The 21,401-nt window shown below is 43.0% G+C and overlaps 1 protein-coding gene across 2 annotated transcripts in view; it reads right to left on the reverse strand.

The window, feature by feature from the left end:
• LOC310752230 (putative G-protein coupled receptor 173) overlaps positions 1-21,401 on the reverse strand; it is a 101,821-nt gene that overhangs the window by 58,405 nt on the left and 22,015 nt on the right. The window contains exons 1-3 of one of the 2 annotated variants that reach the window (XM_083592174.1): positions 20,676-21,087; positions 9,039-9,094; positions 2,675-2,751 (exon numbers count right to left, since the gene is read on the reverse strand). Coding sequence is in view for 1 of the 2 variants with exons in the window: in XM_083592172.1 (XP_083448298.1) it covers positions 2,675-2,751; positions 9,039-9,094 (133 nt within the window). In the remaining variant the exon portion in view is untranslated. Of the gene's footprint in view, positions 1-2,674; positions 2,752-9,038; positions 9,095-20,675; positions 21,088-21,401 lie in introns of those variants that run through there. The other variant, XM_083592172.1, reaches the window with a different exon arrangement.

Raw genomic sequence — 21,401 nt, forward strand, 5'->3', positions numbered from 1 at the left:
TGTCTCCTGGATCCTTGCCCATCCTGGCTTATAAAAGCTAGCCGGGAAGGGCTGGGTGATGGGCTTCGTGGGGTGGTGAAGGCTTCCCTCCATGAGGGAGCCTTCCCAGACCCGCTGAAAGAGGCGGTTATTAAACCGCTTCTTAAAAAACCATCTTTAGATGCGGCCACGATGGCCAACTATCGCCCAGTCTCAAATCTTCCATTCTTGGGCAAGGTGATTGAGCGAGCGGTTGCCGAACAACTCCAGGCACGCCTGGAAGAAGCGGACCATTTGGATCCCTTCCAGTCAGGATTCAGGCCTCATCATGGGACTGAAACTGCCTTGGTCGCACTGGTTGATGATCTCCGGCGGGCTAGGGACAAAGGTGAGAGCTGTTTCCTAGTTCTGCTGGATCTCTCAGCGGCATTTGATACCATCGACCATAACATCCTTCTGGATGTGGGGTGCCTCAGGGTTCTTGTGGGGTGCCTCAGGGTTCTGTCCTCTCCCCCATGCTTTTCAACATTTACATGCAGCCGCTGGGAGAGATCATCAGGAGGTTTGGGCTGGGTATTCATCAGTATGCGGATGATACCCAGCTCTACCTCTCTTTTAAATCAGAACCAGTGAGGGCGGTGAAGGTCCTGTGTGAGTGTCTGGAAGCGGTTGGAGGATGGATGGCGGCTAACAGATTGAGGTTGAATCCTGACAAGACAGAAGTACTGTTTTTGGGGGACAGGAGGCGGGCAGGTGTGGAGGATTCCCTGGTCCTGAATGGGGTAACTGTGCCCCTGAAGGACCAGGTGCACAGCCTGGGAGTCATTTTGGACTCACAGCTGTCCATGGAGGCACAGGTCAAATCTGTGTCCAGGGCAGCTGTTTACCAGCTCCATCTGGTACGTAGGCTGAGACCCTATCTGCCTGCGGACTGTCTCGCCAGAGTGGTGCATGCTCTGGTTATCTCCCGCTTGGACTACTGCAATGCACTCTACGTGGGGCTACCTTTGAAGGTGACTCGGAAACTACAACTAATCCAGAATGCGGCAGCTAGACTGGTGACTGGGGGCGGCCGCTGAGACCATATAACACCGGTCTTGAAAGACCTACATTGGCTCCCAGTACGTTTCCGAGCACAATTCAAAGTGTTGGTGCTGACCTTTAAAGCCCTAAACGGCCTCGGTCCAGTATACCTGAAGGAGCGTCTCCACCCCCATCATTCTGCCCGGACGCTGAGGTCCAGCGCCGAGGGCCTTCTGGCGGTTCCCTCATTGCGAGAAGCAAAGCTACAGGGAACCAGGCAGAGGGCCTTCTCAGTAGTGGCGCCCGCCCTGTGGAACGCCCTTCCAGCAGATGTCAAAGCGATAAACAACTACCTGACATTCAGAAGACATCTTAAGGCAGCCCTGTTCAGGGAAGTTTTTAACGTGTGATATTTTACTGTATTTTTGGTTTTTATGGAAGCCGCTCAGAGTGGCTGGGGAGGCCCAGCCAGATGGGCGGGGTATAAATAATAAATTATTATTATTATTATTATAACATGGCATGAGTGGAACAGTAGCTGTTAAGAGGCAGGTGATAGTGCTCTTTAAGAACTAAGCACTGTATCTGGAGAAGCAGGTTCTTAGGAACATTTTAAGAGCTAGCCAAACCGCACTTCTGCTACAAACCTGCTACAAACCAGCCCGTTTCCACCAGGACAAGACCACACTGAGGACTCTTCCAAATTGGACTTTCATTTGCCTTCAGCCTCAACTGCAGATCACCACATTGGTTATAAAGAAGCATATACAGTGGTACCTCGAGTTAAGTACTTAATTCGTTCCGGAGTCCGTTCTTAACCTGAAACTGTTCTTAACCTGAAGCACCACTTTAGCTAATGGGGCCTCCTGCTGCCGCCGCGCCGCCAGAGCACAATTTTTGTTCTCATCCTGAAGCAAAGTTCTTAACCTGAGGTACTATTTCTGGGTTAGCGGAGTCAGTAACCTGAAGCATATGTAACCTGAAGCGTATGTAACCCAAGGTACTACTGTATTGAATTTAGTATTTAAGTACAGTGGTAACTCCGTTTTTTAACATCTCCGTTGACAAACATTTTGGAACTCGAACGCCGTAAACCTGGAAGTAAATGCTTCGGTTTTTGAACGCGCCTCGGAAGTTGAACCGGAAATGTGGCCTTCGTACTGAGTTTTCTGTATTGAGATTTCCATTTTGAGGCTTCCATTTTGAGTTTTTGGTTTTCGAACGTTTCGAAAACTCGAACGGTCTTCCAGAACAGATTACATTCGGAAAAACCAAGGTACCACTGTATTACTGCATTTACTGGTTTCAACTCACAACACTGTTGCAGTGATGAATAAGTCATGGAGCTTGTTTCTTATCTTGGCAGATAAGTTTGGACAGAGCAAACTGTAAATGAATCTGAATAACTGGACACAAGCTTTAATCAAGAGGGGGGAGCAGAAAGGAAGGTCCCCAGGAAGCTCCTCAAAGGCTCCGCCCAATGCTAGAACAGGGAGGGGGAACCTGCAGCCATCCACATGTAGCCTGACCACAAATTCCACAAGCCCTGTCCTTTAGCCATGCTGGCTGGGACCAAGGGGAACTGAAGTCCAGCAACAATATCTGGAGGGTCACAGGTTCCCCACCCCTGCACTTGAGCATTGGCTCTCCAGAGTGATTTGTGACTCCTTACCTGTGTCATTGAGAATGGGGGCTGCAGAACAGGAAGGTTTAGGGATTCACTGGCCAAGCCTCTATCAGTTTTCTTTTCTGCAGAGGAGAGGAGAGGAGAGGAGAGGAGAGGAGAGGAGAGGAGAGGAGAGGAGAGGAGAGGAGAGGAAAGGAAAGGAATGGAAAGGAAAGGAAAGGCAACATTTTTCAGTAATATGTGCAACTCCCAGCCTCAGAACTGCTGGGCACAATCTGGGTACTTCTACACTTCTGAGAGCATAGAATTTGCTCCTGGGCACAGAGTTCAGTTTCTTGACAATTTCATCTTTTATATTTATATATTTTTAAAACCCATAGGTTTCTGGCCCTTTTGGTTGCAAAGACATACTTAAAAGTATAACAATTTACAGAGGCGTAGCTATGTTAGGGCTCATCCACACAGGAGTTTAATATGGATTGGAAGCTACTTGTGTGTATATTATGCATGTAATATCTTCCTCATCCAACTGGCAGCCCCCAGTTTTTCCTCATTAAATTTAGACTATCAGGCTAATCAGATAAGGGAAGTAAATCCAATATAGAACTGCATGTTACCCAGCTAAAGCGCATTGTGCAACCAGGTGGTGGCTTTTTATATGTAGTGATGTTTCACAAGGTACCATATACTGCCACACCTCTTACTCTGATTTTGTTTCCATCAGTCAAACTGAAAGAAGGAAGGGTGGATTTTTAATTTTTTAACTGCTCTTTTTCTTAGAACTGCTCTAGGGCAGAACAGCTCTATTAAAATGAAAACTGAAAACAAGCAAGAGCAACAGCAGCTTGGAGGGAGGGGATGAGCCATCACCCTGGCAATGATTATACAGCTTACAATGTTATGATCTATTTTCAATTATTCAGTCTACAAGCTCCTGAGAGAATGCAGGGTCTGCCCTTTGCAGGTCCCAATATTTGGTGTTTCTTCTCACAGAATTTGCCTTTCCCAAGAGCAGAGCCTTTGGTATGAACCGCCAAGTGCTGCTGCTGTACAACCTCACATCATTCTATGTCATCCTGCTCATACCCCATAGGTCATCAAGTGAGGCCCTCTTATGGGTGCAACACACCCCAAAATTTGTTTAGATCTGAGGCAGATCTTTTGCTGTGGTAACTTTGGACTAAGCTCCCCCTGGAAACGAGGGCAGTGCCAGCCACTTGTTCTTTTAAGTACCTCCTTAAGTCATTTTTATTCACCCTGGCTTTTTTAGGGCAGCATTGTTGGAAATTACTCATGCTGGTTTGAATGTATCCTTATCGTCTGAACTTTGTATTTAATGATTTATTGTACACTGCCATGATATTTCTAAATAATGAGTGGCTTATAAATTCTTCAAATAGATTAATTGGTTCAATGGGCCTTGCACAGATGCAATTAATGGGCTGGGCAATAACTTGATTAACAGACTGCACTGGAATCTCATTTCTATTTATTTCATGGTGTAGATTTTTTAAATCTGTACCATAGAATCATAGAATCATAGAATCATAGAATGATAGAGTTGGAAGAGACCACAAGGGCCATCGAGTCCAACCCCCTGCCAAGCAGGAAACACCATCAGAGCACTCCTGACATATGGTTGTCAAGCCTCTGCTTAAAGACCTCCAAAGAAGGAGACTCCACCACACTCCTTGGCAGCAAGTTCCACTGTCGAACAGCTCTTACTGTCAGGAAGTTCTTCCTAATGTTTAGGTGGAATCTTCTTTCTTGTAGTTTGGAACCATTGCTCCGTGTCCGCTTCTCTGGAGCAGCAGAAAACAACCTTTCTCCCTCCTCTATGTGACATCCTTTTATATATTTGAACATGGCTATCATATCACCCCTTAACCTCCTCTTCTCCAGGCTAAACATGCCCAGCTCCCTTAGCCGTTCCTCATAAGGCATCGTTTCCAGGCCTTTGACCATTTTGGTTGCCCTCCTCTGGACACGTTCCAGTTTGTCAATGTCCTTCTTGAACTGTGGTGCCCAGAACTGGACACAGTACTCCAGGTGAGGTCTGACCAGAGCAGAATACAGTGGCACTATTACTTCCCTTGATCTAGATGCTATACTCCTATTGATGCAGCCCAGAATTGCATTGGCTTTTTTAGCTGCCGCGTCACACTGTTGGCTCATGTCAAGTTTGTGGTCAACCAAGACTCCTAGATCCTTTTCACATGTAGTGCTCTCAAGCCAGGTGTCACCCATCTTGTATTTGTGCCTCTCATTTTTTTTGCCCAAGTGCAATACTTTACATTTCTCCCTGTTAAAATTCATCTTGTTTGTTTTGGCCCAGTTCTCTAATCTGTCAAGGTCGTTTTGAAGTGTGATCCTGTCCTCTGGGGTGTTAGCCACCCCTCCCAGTTTGGTGTCATCTGCAAATTTGATCAGGATGCCCTTGAGTCCATCATCCAAGTCGTTGATAAAGATGTTGAATAAGACCGGGCCCAAGACAGAACCCTGTGGCACCCCACTAGTCACTCTTCTCCAGGATGAAGAGGAACCATTGATGAGCACCCTTTGGGTTCGGTCAGTCAGCCAGTTACAAATCCACTGAGTGGTAGCATAGTCAAGACCGCATTTTACCAGCTTCTTTACAAGAATATCATGGGGCACCTTGTCAAATGCCTTGCTGAAATCAAGGTAGGCTACATCCACTGCGTTCCCTTCATCTACCAGGCTTGTAATTCTGTCAAAAAACGAGATCAGGTTAGTCTGACATGACTTATTTTTCAGAAATCCATGCTGACTATTGGTGATCACAGCATTCCTTTCTAGGTGCTCACAGACTGTTTGCTTAATGATCTGCTCCAGAATCTTCCCTGGTATTGATGTCAGACTGACTGGGCGGTAATTATTTGGGTCCTCTCTTTTCCCCTTTTTGAAAATAGGGACAACATTTGCCCTCCTCCAGTCTGCCGGGACTTCGCCTGTTCTCCAGGAATTCTCAAAGATGACTGCCAGTGGTTCTGAAATCACATCTGCCAGTTCTTTTAATACTCTTGGATGCAGTTCATCTGGCCCTGGAGACTTGAATACATCTAGACTAGCCAAGTATTCTTGTACTATCTCCTTAGTTATTCTGGGCTGTGTTTCCTCTGCTGAATCATTTGCTCCAAATTCTTCAGGTCGGGCATTGTTTTCTTTATCGGAGAAGACTGAGGCAAAGAAGGCATTGAGGAGTTCAGCCCTTTCTGTGTCCCCTGTTTGCATTTCACCATCTTCTCCTCTGAGTGACCCCACTGTTTCTTTGTTCTTCCTTTTGCTACGAACATACCCATAAAAGCCTTTTTTGTTGCTTTTAACCTCTCTAGCAAGCCTGAGTTCATTCTGTGCTTTAGCTTTTCTGACTTTGTGTCTACACGTGCTGGCTATTTGTTTGAATTCCTCTTTGGTGGTTTCCCCCCTTTTCCATTTTTTGTACACATCCTTTTTTAATCTTAACTCAGTTAAAAGTTCTTTAGATAGCCACCCTGGCTTCTTTAGGCACCTTCCATGTTTCCGTCTCATTGGTATTGCCTGAAGTTGTGCTTTTACTATCTCCCTCTTAACAAACTCCCAGCCATCATGAACTCCCTTTCCTTTTAGTATTACTGTCCATGGGATCTCACCAAGCACTTCCCTAAGTTTTATGAAGTCGGCTTTCTTAAAGTCGAGAAATTGAGTCCTAGTATGCTTGGCTGCTCCTTTCCGCTGTATAGTAAACTTCAGAAGAGCATGATCACTCGCGCCTAATGATCCTTCCACTTCTACCCCACTAACCAGGTCATCAACATTGGTTAGGACCAGATCTAAAATGGCTGTTCCTCTTGTTGCTTCTCCCACTTTCTGGACAATGAAGTTGTCTGCAAGGCCAGTGAGGAATCTGTTTGACCTTATGCTCTTGGCTGAGTTTGACATCCAACAAATATCCGGGTAATTGAAGTCCCCCATTACTACTATCTCCCTTCCTTTTGCATGCTTGGCCATCTGTTCCAGGAGGTCTTTGAACACAAATGCATATAAAAAAATGAAATAAAACATTTAAGTAAAATATTTAAATCAGGGACTGCTGTCCTTTTTGGACCAATGGGCACATTCTGAATGTTGAGAAAATGCAATGGGCACTGCTCACAAAATGGCTGCCACAGGGGTGTGGCTGCCATGAAGGGCATGGCATAACACAAAATCCCTCTACATGTGAGCCTAGAAATAGGAAACCTTAAGTGTTTCCCAGAGGTTCTCCAGTCAGATACTATATCATAGCTACTAGCCTCCAGGCACTCACTTTGGAGGAGTCCCATCAGCGTCCACAGGGCTAGTCTAGTAATAAGATGTTTGATGGCCACAGTCAACAGTGAATGAAGGATTAAAAATTGCTCTTTAATGAGACAGAATACACAAACCAGAAATTTAAAGGATCACTTGGAGTTCAGAGAAAAAGCTGCTAATGTCATATATGTCTGTTTGGATATACAATAAATATCTCTCATGTATATTACGCATTTGATTCCTTGGGAATTAGCATTGAGTAGTGGCTACCACAAAGATCCCAAATTCAGCTCTGAGCTTTTTAAGTAGGCTCAAACTGCTAACTATCTTAGTCTCAGAACAAGAGACTCTAGACATCTCCAGCAGTACCTCTGCATGAATTTCTCTACATGAAGTAAGAGCTGTTCAGCAGTGGAACAGATTCACTCAGGAGGTTGTGGACTCTCCTTCCTTGGAGGTTTTTAAGCAGAGATTGGATGGCCATCTGTTACAGATGTTTTAGCTGAGATTCCTGCATAGCAGAGGCTTGGACGTGATGACCCTCAAAGTCCCTTCAAACTCCACAATTCTACGATATTATGAATTCTTGTGATAACATCATGTGTTTTCTCACCCCTACTGGGGCAGCCAATGAATTGAAATGATGATGTCAAGACACTACACAATGATCCTATGCTTCATGGAGAACATTGACACAGGGTTGCCATTTTTGGCAGCAGCCTCATGTCAAGTATAAAATACAGTTCAGCTCTATGGAACCATAATACTGGCACACCTTGTGGGATTTTTGTTCCAAGACAGCATATGTGAAGTGTTCTATTTTATTTTATTTTATTTAGATATCCAATATCAGCAACTCTGACAGTGCAAAGTGCTTTAAATATCCAGAAAGTGGATTGATAAATGCATAACCCCCACCACAGAGAAGTCAGGTTGGAGTGAGTAAAGGAGGGCGGGGAACCACACACTAACACTGAAGTAACTGAGGAGAACTGAACGTGTTTGCAAGGAAAGGAAATATTTTCATATGACAGGAAATTAAGTAATTAACCTGCAGGACTGACCACTTCAGAATATTTATACAAACTGAAGAGAAACCAGAGCAATATTGGGTGGTATTAAACTCAGAGTAGAACCACTGAAATTAATGAGCATGAGTAAGTTAGGTCTACTCAGAGTTAAACTTAGTTGAATTATACTGATTATCCGCAGCATTAAAAATAATTGCAAGCAGGACAGGCTCACTGGTGGCTACAGGTAATGATGGCCAAAAGAGTAACCTCCATCAAGCCCTGCTTGGGAATGCCCCTGTGGTATCTGGCTGGCCAATGTCTACAGACAGGATGATGAATGAGAGGGATACGTGGGTCTGACCTAGGCTTCTTCTGCTCATGGCCTGCACGCCACCTGTGGCTTCAAGAGAATACAATATTAACTGGAGAAGCAGCAAGATAATGGTGCTTCACCTGATCACATCCATCTCCTTATGGGCAGGGGCCTTAGCTCAGAGTAAGAACACATGCCTTCACTGCAGAAGATCCCAGGTCTGGCATCTCTAGTTAAAAAGATAATAGATAGAAGAAAGGGAAAGGACCTGCTTCCAATCAGAGTAGACAGCACTGGGTTAGATGAACCAATACTGTGACTCAGAACAAGGCAATTTTATATATCCTATGGTCTAAACCACTGAGCCTCTTGGGCTTGCTGATCAGCAGTTTGAATCTGCAAAACAGCTCCTGTTGCTCTGTCCCAGCTCCTGCCAACCTAGCAGTTCGAAAGCACACCAGGGGAAGTAGATAAAGAGGTACAGCTGCAGCAGGAAGGTAAACGGCGTTTCTGTGCACTCTGGTTTCTGTCACAGTGTCCCGTTGCACCAGAAGCAGTTTAGTCATACTGGCCACATGACCTGGAAAGTTGCCTGTCGACAAACGCCAGCTCCCTCGGCCTGAAGCAAGATGAGCGCCACACCCCATAGTCACCTTTGACTGGACTTAACCGTCCAGAGGTCCTTTACTTTTTACCTTTACCTTTTATCCTATGGAGTTGCACACCCCATTCCCAGCACCATTTTCTGACCAGCTTTAGATTGCCAGACCAGAAACATCCAGGGAAGACCTACCTTCAGTGCAGACTGTCTGAGCTATGTCCTCTATTCGCAGCTCGTTTTCACTTGACCTGTAACGAGAAAGAAGACAGACAAGTGAGTGCAGTTCTAAGTTACATCCATTGCTAAGTTGGCCCCAAGAACCAGTGGGAACCAACATGACACAAATAACTGCTTTTACTAGAGCAACGGTGGTGCTGCAACCTGAGTTCAGTGTAGCTTTAAAAGTTTTCTTGTGAACATACTTTATTAATATACTGGTGGGTAACTTCTGGAACTACCTGGGAATTTTTAGAAACCCAAAATATATTGTGATTTTTAAATGGATTGTGTAATTTATGTGTCACGCCAAAATTCAGGTAAAGTCATGTGTTAGTCTGCCATCTTAATCAAAATGGTACACCATCCAAATAACAATAAAACTCACTGACCTCACATCAGGAACCTTTATGCTGAGTTTGGCATGATATTGTGGGAGACAGATGAACTTATATCCCCCAAATGGGTGAAGTCATTCCAAAATGACATTTCTGTCTGCCATCTTGGTACCCAGTGTCCCAACACTGACAAAGACTGCCCCCCCCCAATCTCTGGAACTCTCATGCCAAGTCTAGCAATGATCTCTCAAGAGGTGTCTGAATGCATAGAGAACAAACAGACAAATGGATAAACCATTTCCTTTTTTCCTGTTTAAGGTATTTTATTAAGATTTTCCCATAATACAGTAAAATTACTACAGAAGATACAAATCAAATAAGTATAAAGAGAAGAAAGGAAGGAAAGGAGAATAAAAATAAAGAAAGGAAAAGGAGAGAGAAAGAAGAATAAAATTTAAAAGAAGGGGGGGGGGAGACACAAAAGAAGAACTTCTGATTTTCCATCTGCCGGTTATTAAAAAAATAAAACTGATTACTTAAAAACCTTTGGTCCATATAAACATCCATCTTCTCCATTTTCTATTTAACAATTATCTTTCAGGCTAAGGATTCTCAGAAAGATTGATTCATTTTTCCTATGAAAAGTCCAAGATAGGTTTCCTATTTATAAATTTTAACCATATTTTTTCTTTTAACTTTACCTCCATTAATTCCTACCACCATTACTTCATATTAAGTAAAATTTTAACCATATTTTTTCTTTTAACTTTACCTCCATTAATTCCTAGCACCATTACTTCATATTAAGTAATACTACATTCTTTTGTCCATGTCTATTTTAGAGTCTCTCCTCTGTGATCACACAGTGGGCCAGTATTTGTCTACCCCCATTATATATTCACTAGTTCATGTCCAGTTCTGTATATTCAGTTCCATCTCCTGCTGTATTCCATTTCCTGTAATGCCTAGGATAGTATCCCAATCTCCTCCTCTAGGATCTTCCATTTTATTTCCCCCACAATCTTCTTCCAGAGGGAGGATCATAACCATCATACCATCATAGCATCAGGGATGAGAGGGATTGGGGGAGTCCATGGTGTGGATGGTTTGTTGAGATTTGTTCGCATTTGTGAAGTGGGGGGGGGGGGAGGGTTTGTTGGGTCAAATTAGCGAAATTGATTTCTATGCTTTCGGTGGATTCTTGTTGGGCTGTGTATGAGATAAAGGGAAGCCATACTGGGGTGAATGAGTCCTCTTCTATTTGTCCCCGTGTCAGTTTCAGTCTGTTGGTTAGCTTTTCTAGTAAGGCTGTTTCCCATTTGGTACCAGTGGTCCATGTTTACTCCAGACAGGACTCTCCAGTGTCTGGCTACTGAGGCTTCAGGCTGCTGAGAGTAGGTGGGTTATAAGCTCTGTATAATGTGAGTGGACATTATGATCTTGGAAAATGTTCAGTGGGGCCAGTTCTGGGGTGAATTCTGTTTAGTTATTTTGCATATCTCTTGTAGGTCTGATGCCTAGAAGGGTTAGATTTGGGGGCATTTCCACCACATGTGGAGATATGGGCCTGTGGAGGTGCAGCCTCTTCAACATTTTGGTGCGGTTCCTGGGCATATTAGCGCCAGTTTCTGTGGTGTTAGGTACCATCTGTGAGTTTCAGTGTTCCCTTCTTTTGGCTGAGATGGATTTAAAGGGAGGTTTAGACCACATTCCAGTTCATTGGGTGGGGTTGATTTCATAGCCTATGTCATGCTCCCATTGTTCTTTGATTGTGTCAAGGAAGTTTGTGGGATTTTGGAGCAGTATTTTGGATATTGTAGACGCCATTCCTTTGCCGTGGCCCTCTGCTGTCAGGAGAAGGTTTTCGAAGGTGGTCAAGGGCCCCCTAGTGGCTGATGATTTTACTGCTGGATTGTTTAAGAAGGCGTGTAGTTGGTGGTGTGTTAGCCAGGGTATTTGGGTGTCCCCTACTTTGTCTTGTATTTCTTGTGTTGGTATGGGTTTGTTGTTTTTATAGAAGTCTTTTAGACAGTGTAGGCCTTTGGTTTGCCAGGTTTTTATCTGGAGGTTTTGTGCTGCGTGTTGGAATAGTGGGTGATGAGCCACGGGGTTAGTGGGGCTGGGGAGAGTTTGCTGTGTGAACCTGTTTAATGTTTTTTGTATCTGACGAAGTGTGCATGCACACGAAAGCTCATACCAAGAACTAACTTAGTTGGTCTTTAAGGTGCTACTGGAAAGAAATTTGTTTTTTTTGTTTTGACTATGGCAGACCAACACGGCTACCTATCTGTAATGTTTTTTGGATTTTCTTTAGTTTGTTTTGGAGAAATGGGTATGCTGTTGTGGGGGTGTTTTTGACGATGTCGCTCTCCAAGTGGACCCATTGTTTTGTTTCGTCTTGTCTTCTAGAATATATTGGATTATGTGGCATACTTGGTTGGCAATGTAATATGCTGGTGATTCCCCATCCTCCTTCTGAGGAGGGAAGGTGCAGGTATTTGGGGTTTATTCTTGGCTTTTTGTGTGAGAAAATAAACTAGTGTAGTTTCTTCTGCACTTCCAGAGTTGGGTTGGGGGAACCCAGATTGGGAGGGTTTGGAATAAGTAGGTTAATTTTGGGAGGGAGATCATTTTGATCATGGCTATTTTTTTCTGAGAGTGAAGTTGGTGTTGTTTCATTTCCTCAAGTTTTTGTTGATTTGTCACCACAGGATCTTGTAATTGTGGAGATTTAGTTTGTTGAGGTTTCTGGTTATTTGTACCTCCAGGTACCTGAATTTGGTGTGGCAGAGTTTTATCTTTGTGATGTTGGTGAATTCCTTTTGGATATGCAGGGGGAGGCGGTGCTGAGGTATTCCCCATTTCCATTTTCTACTTCATATTCCTCTGGTTCATTTTTTTCACCTTGATCAAACATTGATCTGATCATTTTTAATTGTTCAGCCATCAACTGTTTAACAATACCAATGGTCACTGGTTGATCCAAAAGTACCTTTGTCATACAGGATGCTTTTAAATGTTCTATTAGCCACTCAATCCACTTTAATGTTTTCCCCTTAAAATCACTGCTGCAGATGCATTATATCAAAACAAAAAGATTCCTTTTTCACAGCTAATGATGGCCGCCTAACTTTCAATTTCACCAACTGAAAGTAAGGTAAAGGTAAAGGTACCCCTGCCCGTACGGGCCAGTCGTGTCCGACTCTAGGGTTGTGCGCCCATCTCACTTAAGAGGCCGGGGGCCAGCGCTGTCTGGAGACACTTCCGGGTCACGTGGCCAACTGGAAGTAGAGAAGAGTAAAGGATTCCTATTGTTCCTTTAAATCTTCCTTATCCAGCATAAATCAAGCCTTCCACTTTGCTTTAGACACATTAACAATTTGATTCCTTTCTATTTTCTCAACAACAGAAGGTAGTACTCACAGATTTTCAGATTGTAGATTTTCCTCAGTGGGTGGGTGTCTCTCATTAGTTTCTTTGTCCCAAGGATGTTTTAAAGAGAGAGCCTGTAAGGGGATTATGTGACGTTTGGGCATGATGGCATTACTCCATCAGGAAGTTTTTAATGCTTGATAGTTTTATTACGTTTTTATGTGTTGGAAGTCGCCCAGAGTGGCTGGGGCAATCCAGCCAGATGTGTGTGGTATTAACAACCACAACCACAACCACCACTACTACTACTACTCAGCTTGCCATTTTGTGTTAACTCCTGTCCAAGACACTAACCCCTCATCTCCAGAGTGGTTTAATAGCCAGACTATGTGTCTGACTATTATCAATCACCACACAATTATCTTCTGTCTACTGCAGCTAACCGAGAGACAACCGAATCACCATTCGTCTCTCCCAGAAGTCCCATGGGTAAACCATTTCCCACAATATGTAGATTTCCATAAGGCAGCAGCATATAACCATGTTGAGTTGTAATTGCCAATCCCAATCCTGAGCAAAGAGGACACTAGGAACACGTGATGACCTAATTAATCATGCAGCAGCTCTAAATGTAAAACCAGTACATGGAGACACATACACACTCATCATCTACATCGAACTGGGCCCTTCCTTCCTCCAAACTCTAGAAAAACATAATAGCATCAGACCAAAAGCATGCAAATCACCTGTCTGGATGAGGCCTTGTTTAAAGGCCAATAGAAAAGGGAACCTACCCTCAGCCCTGTGGATATGATCTACGCAGCACTCAAAACAGCATGGCATAAAATGTCCACAATGGCAATATATTTAAAGTGGGGAGACAAGTTCTCCCCTCACTCTCTGCTCTTTCTTTCGCTGCATTTTTATAAACTGTTTTAACTGTCATATCAACTGCAAATGAAACTCTGAAAACCCAGCTGCAGAAACCAAACCAAGTTCTTAGAAAAGTGAAAGCAGAGCCTTAATTCCAACTGGCAGATTTTAATGTCTTCTCCCATATGGTACTCTCTAGTTTCATGCAGGGGCTTGTGGTACAACATGCGGGGAGTGGGAGCTTCCGGAGGCGGCGCGACCGGTAATGGCTGCCTTCTCCGAGTAAGGAGAAGGGAGCTCCGCTGTAAACGGGTCGTCCGCTACGGCGAAGCGGAGACCCATCCAGGAAAACCACAGGTGGCAGAAGCCTGTGGTCTCGGGACCCGGCGGGCGCCAGAAGCAGCCCCCAAAACGTTGAAGGGACCCCGTAAGGGGCTCCGGATCGCGGAGGGGGTAGCGGCGCTGTGGGTCGTTGCGCAAACAGCGAAGTGAAGCCGCATTGCTGTTGCCGGTCAGCGCTGTCCTTTCTTCCTGCAACTTTTCTGAACTTTGGAAACTACAACCCGTGAGTAAATTTGGACATTGAAAACTTTCTGAAACTTTCGTCAACTTTCTGAAACTTTTTGAGAACTTTATGGAACTTTTAAAACTTTTTAAAAAAAAGTTGAAATTTGGCTGAAAACGGAGTGAGAATAAGCAGGAAGCCCATCTCCCGCGATACTGAACTTTAAGCAAAGAGCAGGAGGAGTGGAGACAAAAAGTTATGCTTTAACTAAATGCTGGCACCCTGTTAAAGCAGTTTTCTGAGTGAAAGACTTTGAGCTATTGACTTTTGCTGGTCATATGTGGGATGCACTGATATTCTTCTTCTGTGGTACCAGTGGATTATAAAATAAATAAGAATCTCTGGTGCTGGAGCTGCCTGAATGAGCACCAGTTTGCAACTTTGGATATATTGAATTCAGGTTTTGAAACATTCTGAGCTGGAACTGGATACTCTGAAACTGTTGCAGTCAAGGCACTGTAAGAAACACTGTTTTGCTTTAAGTTTTACTCTGCTAAAAATAACACACTGTGGAGGCGATAGACATGGATTTAAATTTATAAGTTTAACTTGGATTTGATCTCTTCCCTGAAGACGTATTAAGCTCCCTCTAGAGGATTTTGGGCTTACAGCAGTGACTTTGTTTTACTTTCCCTTTCCCGGCCTCTGTTTGACTATTGCATCTGGGACTCTGCTTTCTCATGGGAACAACTTGGATTGACCTTGGATTACAGATAACTTTGGAATGAGTGGCGCAAGGAGAAGAGGAAGGACTAAACAAACAACTTTAACTTTATCTGCAGCCTCACAGCGTAGATCTTCTGTGCCGGCCTTGCCTTCCACTTTGCCTCCAGACATAGAGGCGGCCTCCCTAATACAGGCAGGGGAGGGTGAGACAGAGGAGCTGCACCTGGGAGATATGGCTTCAGGGACAAGTAGCTCTGTCTTGGAGAAAATTTTGGAGAAACTGGAGGCTCTGGACAAGAAGGCTGATTTGCATACAGCTAAAATTGAACAGAACACAGAAAGTTTGAATAAGCTGACTGGACAAGTTGCACAGAATGCCCAATCCATTGGAGAATTAAAGGAGGCTGTAGGTGAGAATCGTAAACTGGCTGAAGATACTAGTCAAAGATTGGAAGAACTTGAGAAAGAAGTAAGACCACTCAGCAAACAAGTTGGAGAACATCAGATTTACTTTTTGATGACAGAACTGCGAAACAGGGAGACCAACTTGAGGATACGGTCAATACCAGAGGTGGAAGAAGATAATCTTATTGAATTTCTAACTAAGGAATTTGCCAAGTTTTGGGAGTTAGAGGAAAAAGACTTTAAAATTGCATCTGCTTTCAGGCTTGGCAGAGTCAGAAGGACAGAGAAGCCCAGAGATTGTTTGATAACATTGAGATCAAAGGAGGAAAGGGACAAGATTTTGGGCCTGCACTACGAAAAGTCACTAGACATCTTGGGCAAGAGAATTGAAATCTACAAGGACATTCCTAAGCAGTTGCTGGACCTTAGATCTAATTACACGGAATTGGCAAGACTGTTGAGAAGCAACGCAATTATCTTCAGGTGGGAGTTTCCACAAGGATTATCCTTTACCTACAGAGGGAGAAAGATCAAAATCAAAACAGTGGAAGATAGAGACAAGTTTTTGGGAGCACACGGAGAAGACCTCCACAAAGGACTTGGATTGCCAGCGCCAGAACCTCCAGGGGAGCCCGCCCCCTCGGATCCTCAAGGACCGGAGAACAAGGTACCACCCCAGAAAGAATAACCAGATCTATCCAGGATGTCTCTGCAGCTTTTGAGTTGGAACATAAATGGCTGTAACAGTCCCGAAAAAAGGTCTAAAATTTTTCATATTTTAAAAAAGGAACAATTGGACATTATATGCTTACAAGAAACGCATGTGATTAGGCTCCATAGAAAGGTGTTAATAAATAAAAGGCTTGGTCAAGAATTTATATCATCGGATACAGTTAAAAAGAGAGGTGTAGTGATCTATGCAAAAGAGAGCCTTTCACCAAAATTTCTCTTTAAAGACGAAAGTGGAAGAATCCTCGCAATAGAAATACAGTATCAAGGAGAAAAAATTTTGATATTAGGAATTTATGCTCCAAATGAAGGAAAATCGGATTTTTATAAGAAGTTGCACGAGATCATGCTGGACTATCTGGATTACAACAACGTCATCATGATGGGGGACATGAATGGGGTCGTATCAACAAATATGGATAAGTCACAGAACCAGAACATTACTAAAGAGGGAAGACTACCTAAGACCTTTTTTGAAATGACTGACAATATGGACTGGGTTGACATCTGGAGAGTTAGAAACCCCTTGGGAAGAGAAGGAACATTCTTTTCTGAAGCTCAACTGACTTGGACACGAATCGACCAAATATGGATAACTAGAAGTCTGGCACCTAAGGTGAGGAAGGTGGAAATCTGCCCCAAAACATGCTCCGACCATAACGCCTTGAGAATGGATATGATATTGATCCCAATCGGCTCCTTTAGATGGAAGATGAATGATGGCCTGTTTAGAGATCAAAGAATTGTAAAGAAGGCCCAAAAAACCTTAAAGGACTATTTTGAGATTAATTTGAACACTACGGTGGAAAAAAGAACTATCTGGGATGCAAGTAAAGCTGTGATGAGAGGGTTCTTGATCCAACAGAATTCCTTAAAGAAAAGACTGCAAAATGAAAAGAAAGATAAAATTCTGGAAAGTATCAAAGAGTTGGAGAAGAAGTTAAGATCTAACCCGAAGTCCCAACCGATTCTGAGAGAAATTAAACTTTATCAGGCGCAATATTCCAAGCTGATAAATCAGGAAATAGAATGGAAGATTAAAACAATGAAACAAAAAACTTTTGAATCGGCAAATAAATGTGGGAAACTGCTAGCTTGGCAGTTGAAAAGGAGACAAAGATTAAATACAGTAACAAACTTAGAGGTTGAAGGAAGGAACATTCAGAACCCGGGAGAGATTAGAAAGTGCTTCCAGAGGTATTTTAAAAAGTTATATACTCAAGGGCCACAAGATGAAATAGAGATTACACAATTTTTGGAGAGAAATGGATTAGCAAAGCTGTCAGAAGAAAACAGAACAATTTTAAATGGCAAAATAACACAACAAGAGATTGAACAGGCCATCCTGAGTCTGAAACAGGGCAAATCACCAGGGCCAGATGGACTGACCTCTAACTACTATAAGACATTGAAGGATTATTTGATACAACCTTTGTTGGAGGTCAGTAATGAAATAATGGAGGGGAAGAAGGCGCCTGAATCGTGGAAAGAAGCATTTATCACATTGATTCCAAAGTCAGAAACTGAAAAGACACAACTTAAGAATTACCGTCCCATCTCCCTTTTAAATGTGGATTACAAAATATTTGCAGATGTTTTGGCACGAAGATTTAAGAAAGTTTTAAGTGAGATAATCCATAAAGACCAGGCAGGCTTTCTCCCGGGCAGACATATGTTTACTAACACAAGGAACATTATAGACATATTGGAACTTTTACAAACAAACATAAACACCAAAGCAGCTTTAATTTTTATAGACGCGGAGAAAGCCTTTGACAACATTTCTTGGAAATTTATGAAGGGGAACTTAAAAGAAATGGGAGTGGGACGGGGGTTTGAGAACGGGATTGAGGCAATATATTCAGAACAAAAGGCTAAACTGATAGTTAACAATGTGGTTACAGAAGAGTTTAAAATTGAAAAAGGTACACGACAAGGCTGCCCGATTTCCCCATTACTGTTTATTTCGGTTCTGGAAGTGCTCCTGAATATGATTAGGGGGGACCGGTTGGTGGAAGGGATTCAGGTCGGAGCGAAACAATATAAACTTAAAGCTTTTGCAGATGACCTAGTTCTGACATTACAGGAGCCGGAGTCTAGTTTGAAAAGAGTACTACAACTGATTCAAAACTTTGGTCGAGTGGCAGGATTTAAGTTAAATAAGCAAAAAACTAAAGTTCTGGGGAAAAACATGACAGATATTGAGTTGGAACAGCTTCAGAAAGAGACAGAACTAAATGTGGTTAAAAAAGTTAAATACCTAGGGGTAAACATAACAGCAAAAAATCTGAGTTTATTTAAAGATAATTATGAAAAATGTTGGTCAGAGATTAAGAGAGACTTGGATAGTTGGTCAAGATTAAAACTTTCATTGCTAGGCCGAATAGCTGCCATCAAGATGAATGTATTGCCAAAAATGTTATTTTTGTTTCAGACACTGCAGATTGTAGACAAGACAGAGTGCTTCCGGAAGTGGCAGAAAGATATCTCTAAATTTGTCTGGCAGGGCAAAAAGCCCAGAATCAAATTTAAAATATTAACAGATGCGAAAGAAAGAGGGGGCTTTGCCCTGCCAGACTTAAAGTTGTATTATGAAGCTGCAGCTTTCTGCTGGTTAAAAGATTGGTTACTTCTTGAAGATACGGATGTCCTGGATTTGGAAGGTTTTAATAATGCGTTTGGATGGCATGCATATTTATGGTATGATAAAGCTAAGATAAATAAGGCCTTCAAGAACCATATTGTCAGAAAATCAGTTTTTAATGTCTGGACAAAATATAAAGACTTACTGGAGAATAAAACTCCGAGGTGGCTGTCACCCCTGGAGGCTAAGGCTCGGAAAAGAGCCAATATGGAGGCCAATTGGCCAAAATATTGGGAGATAATAGAAAAGGATGGTGACAACTGGAAATTGCAGAGTTTAGAAAAGATGAGAGACAAAGTGCGAGACTGGTTACACTATGCTCAGATTAAAGAAGTGTTTAAAAATGACAAAAAGTTAGGATTCCAAGTGGAAAAGTCAAAGTTAGAAACTGAACTGTTAGAACCTAAGACTAAGGTACTTTCAAGAATGTATAACTTGCTGCTGAAATGGAACACACATGACGAAATGGTAAAATCAACAATGATAAAATGGGCGCAGGATATTGGGTATAATATTATGTTTGAAGATTGGGAAAGGTTGTGGACCTCTGGGCTGAACTTCACTGCATGTAATGCGTTGAAGGAAAATGTGATGAAAATGATGTATAGATGGTACATGACCCCTGTCAAACTGGCTAAAATATACCATTCGTCTGATAGCAAATGTTGGAAGTGTAAGGAAAATGAAGGAACATTTTTTCACCTCTGGTGGACCTGCCCTAGAGTGAAGGCCTTTTGGGAGAAAATATATAATGAATTAAAAAAGGTGTTTAAATACACCTTTACTAAGAAAGCAGAGGCCTTTCTCCTGGGTATTGTCGGCCAGAGTGTGTTAAAAGAGGACAGAACATTCTTTTTGTACGCAACAACAGCAGCAAGAATATTAATTGCCAAGAATTGGAAAACTCAGGAGCTACCCACTGTGGAAGAATGGCAGATGCAACTGATGGACTATATGCAACTAGCCGAGATGACCGGCAGAATTCGAGACCAGGGAGAAGAAAGGATGGAAGAAGACTGGAGGAAATTTAAGACTTATTTACAAAAATATTGTAATCTGGCTGAGTGCTGAATAGGATGCCAGTGCAGACAATTGTCTACCATTAAAATAGATTTAAAGTCGAATTATATGTCAAACCAAATTAAGATTATTAATTAAGATGAGTTAAATGATAATTTGCTTGAAAATAATTTAATAATGATGTAAGTGTATGCGGGAGGTGTGGGGGAGTCCCATGTAACAATTGAAAGATGTTAAATGGACAACGATAAGTGCTTACTTGATATATGTTTTATTTGAAAACTTTAATAAATATATTATAAAAAAAAAAAAACATGCGGGGAGTGATCTGAGCAAATAATCGGATGAAAAGTTGTGTCTTTAGAAACCAGTTAAGACCTTCAGTTTTTGTCTACCTGCAAGGTGTGGGAGGGGAAGGATTTAAGGGCTCAGTTAAACAGCTGTGGCAGTTTCTGCTCATTAGATCATAAGAGTGGAAATGTGTAAGCAGTCTATGGTTTCATCTGTCTGGGGAAGCAGCAGACCAGGGCCCCAGTTCCTAGAATGTCTCCACAGACAAAAGCAGAAAATTGGAGCATCTCAGGGAACAACTGCAGTGGCAACATCCTTTCCTAGGGGCACAAAGGTAGAAGACCCAACTCAGTACAGCAGCAGCCTTAGGCGAAAGAGGAGGAGGAGGAGGAGGAGGAGGAGGAGGGATATGATTTATATCCCCCCTATCCTCCAAGGAGCTCAAGGTGGCAATACATAGTTCTCCTCTTCCCCATTTTATCCTTACAACAACCCTGTGAGGTAGGCCAGATTGAGAGGCAGTGACTGGCCGAAGGTCAATTAGTGAACTTCATGGCAAAGTGGGGATTTGAACCCTGGACTTCCAAAACTTAGTCCAACACTCTAATGGCTACACCACACTGGCTTTCTGTCACCAAATCCCTAGAATATTTAATATCCCTGTAAATTTTTCCAAACCCATTTTTGTAAAAACTGTTCTTCATCCTCACCTTGCAGACACCTCCACTCCACCTTACAGTGGGCTCTGCCTGCTGAAGCAGTAACTATTCAGGTTTCCAGTCTTCTGGTACCATCTTGTCTGTTGAACCAACAGTGATTGTGGTGTAGTTGTTTTTAATCAGATTATTAAAATAATCCCTTGAGCATGATCTCACTAATTGCAAGAGAAGTTCAGTGAGCAATAACCTGCAGCAATGTCCTTAAAACCCACCCCCACCCCTATCTGTGGAAGGTACAGTTGTTGTTGATATTCGTCTGTCTTGAGAGACAATGGAGTGTGCCTCCGGGGGTGAAGTCAAACCACTGCGTCAGCAGCAACAAAGTGACGTCTCTGAGGCACAAGCCTGGGCAGTGTGTATAGAGGCCCAGGGCTGCCCAGACAACAAGACCGTGCTGGTGTGGTTCAAAAGAAAGCAGAGCAATACATTTGGCACCAGCTTAGCTGCCGGGAGGGGGCGTACAAGGCATCATCCAAGCATCTTAGGGACTCCACTCCAGATTTGTGGAGGCTTTGTTCCTTAGCCGTTTCTTCTTCCAAACACGTCCTGCAAGGCAGCAGAGGCTTAGGATCAGAGTTTTCCTTCTCCTAGATGGACTACCTTCCCAGGTTGATGAGCCCCATCTGCCCCTCACTTCCCTCTATAGCACGTGCAGAAACCGCCTTCTTGACCACTGGACCCACTATTGCTCTTGTTCACTCAATCTGCCAGAGCTTG

This window comes from Podarcis filfolensis (assembly GCF_964270895.1).
Source record: "Podarcis filfolensis genome assembly, chromosome: 17".
In the NCBI taxonomy this organism is placed as follows: Eukaryota; Metazoa; Chordata; class Lepidosauria; order Squamata; family Lacertidae; genus Podarcis; species Podarcis filfolensis.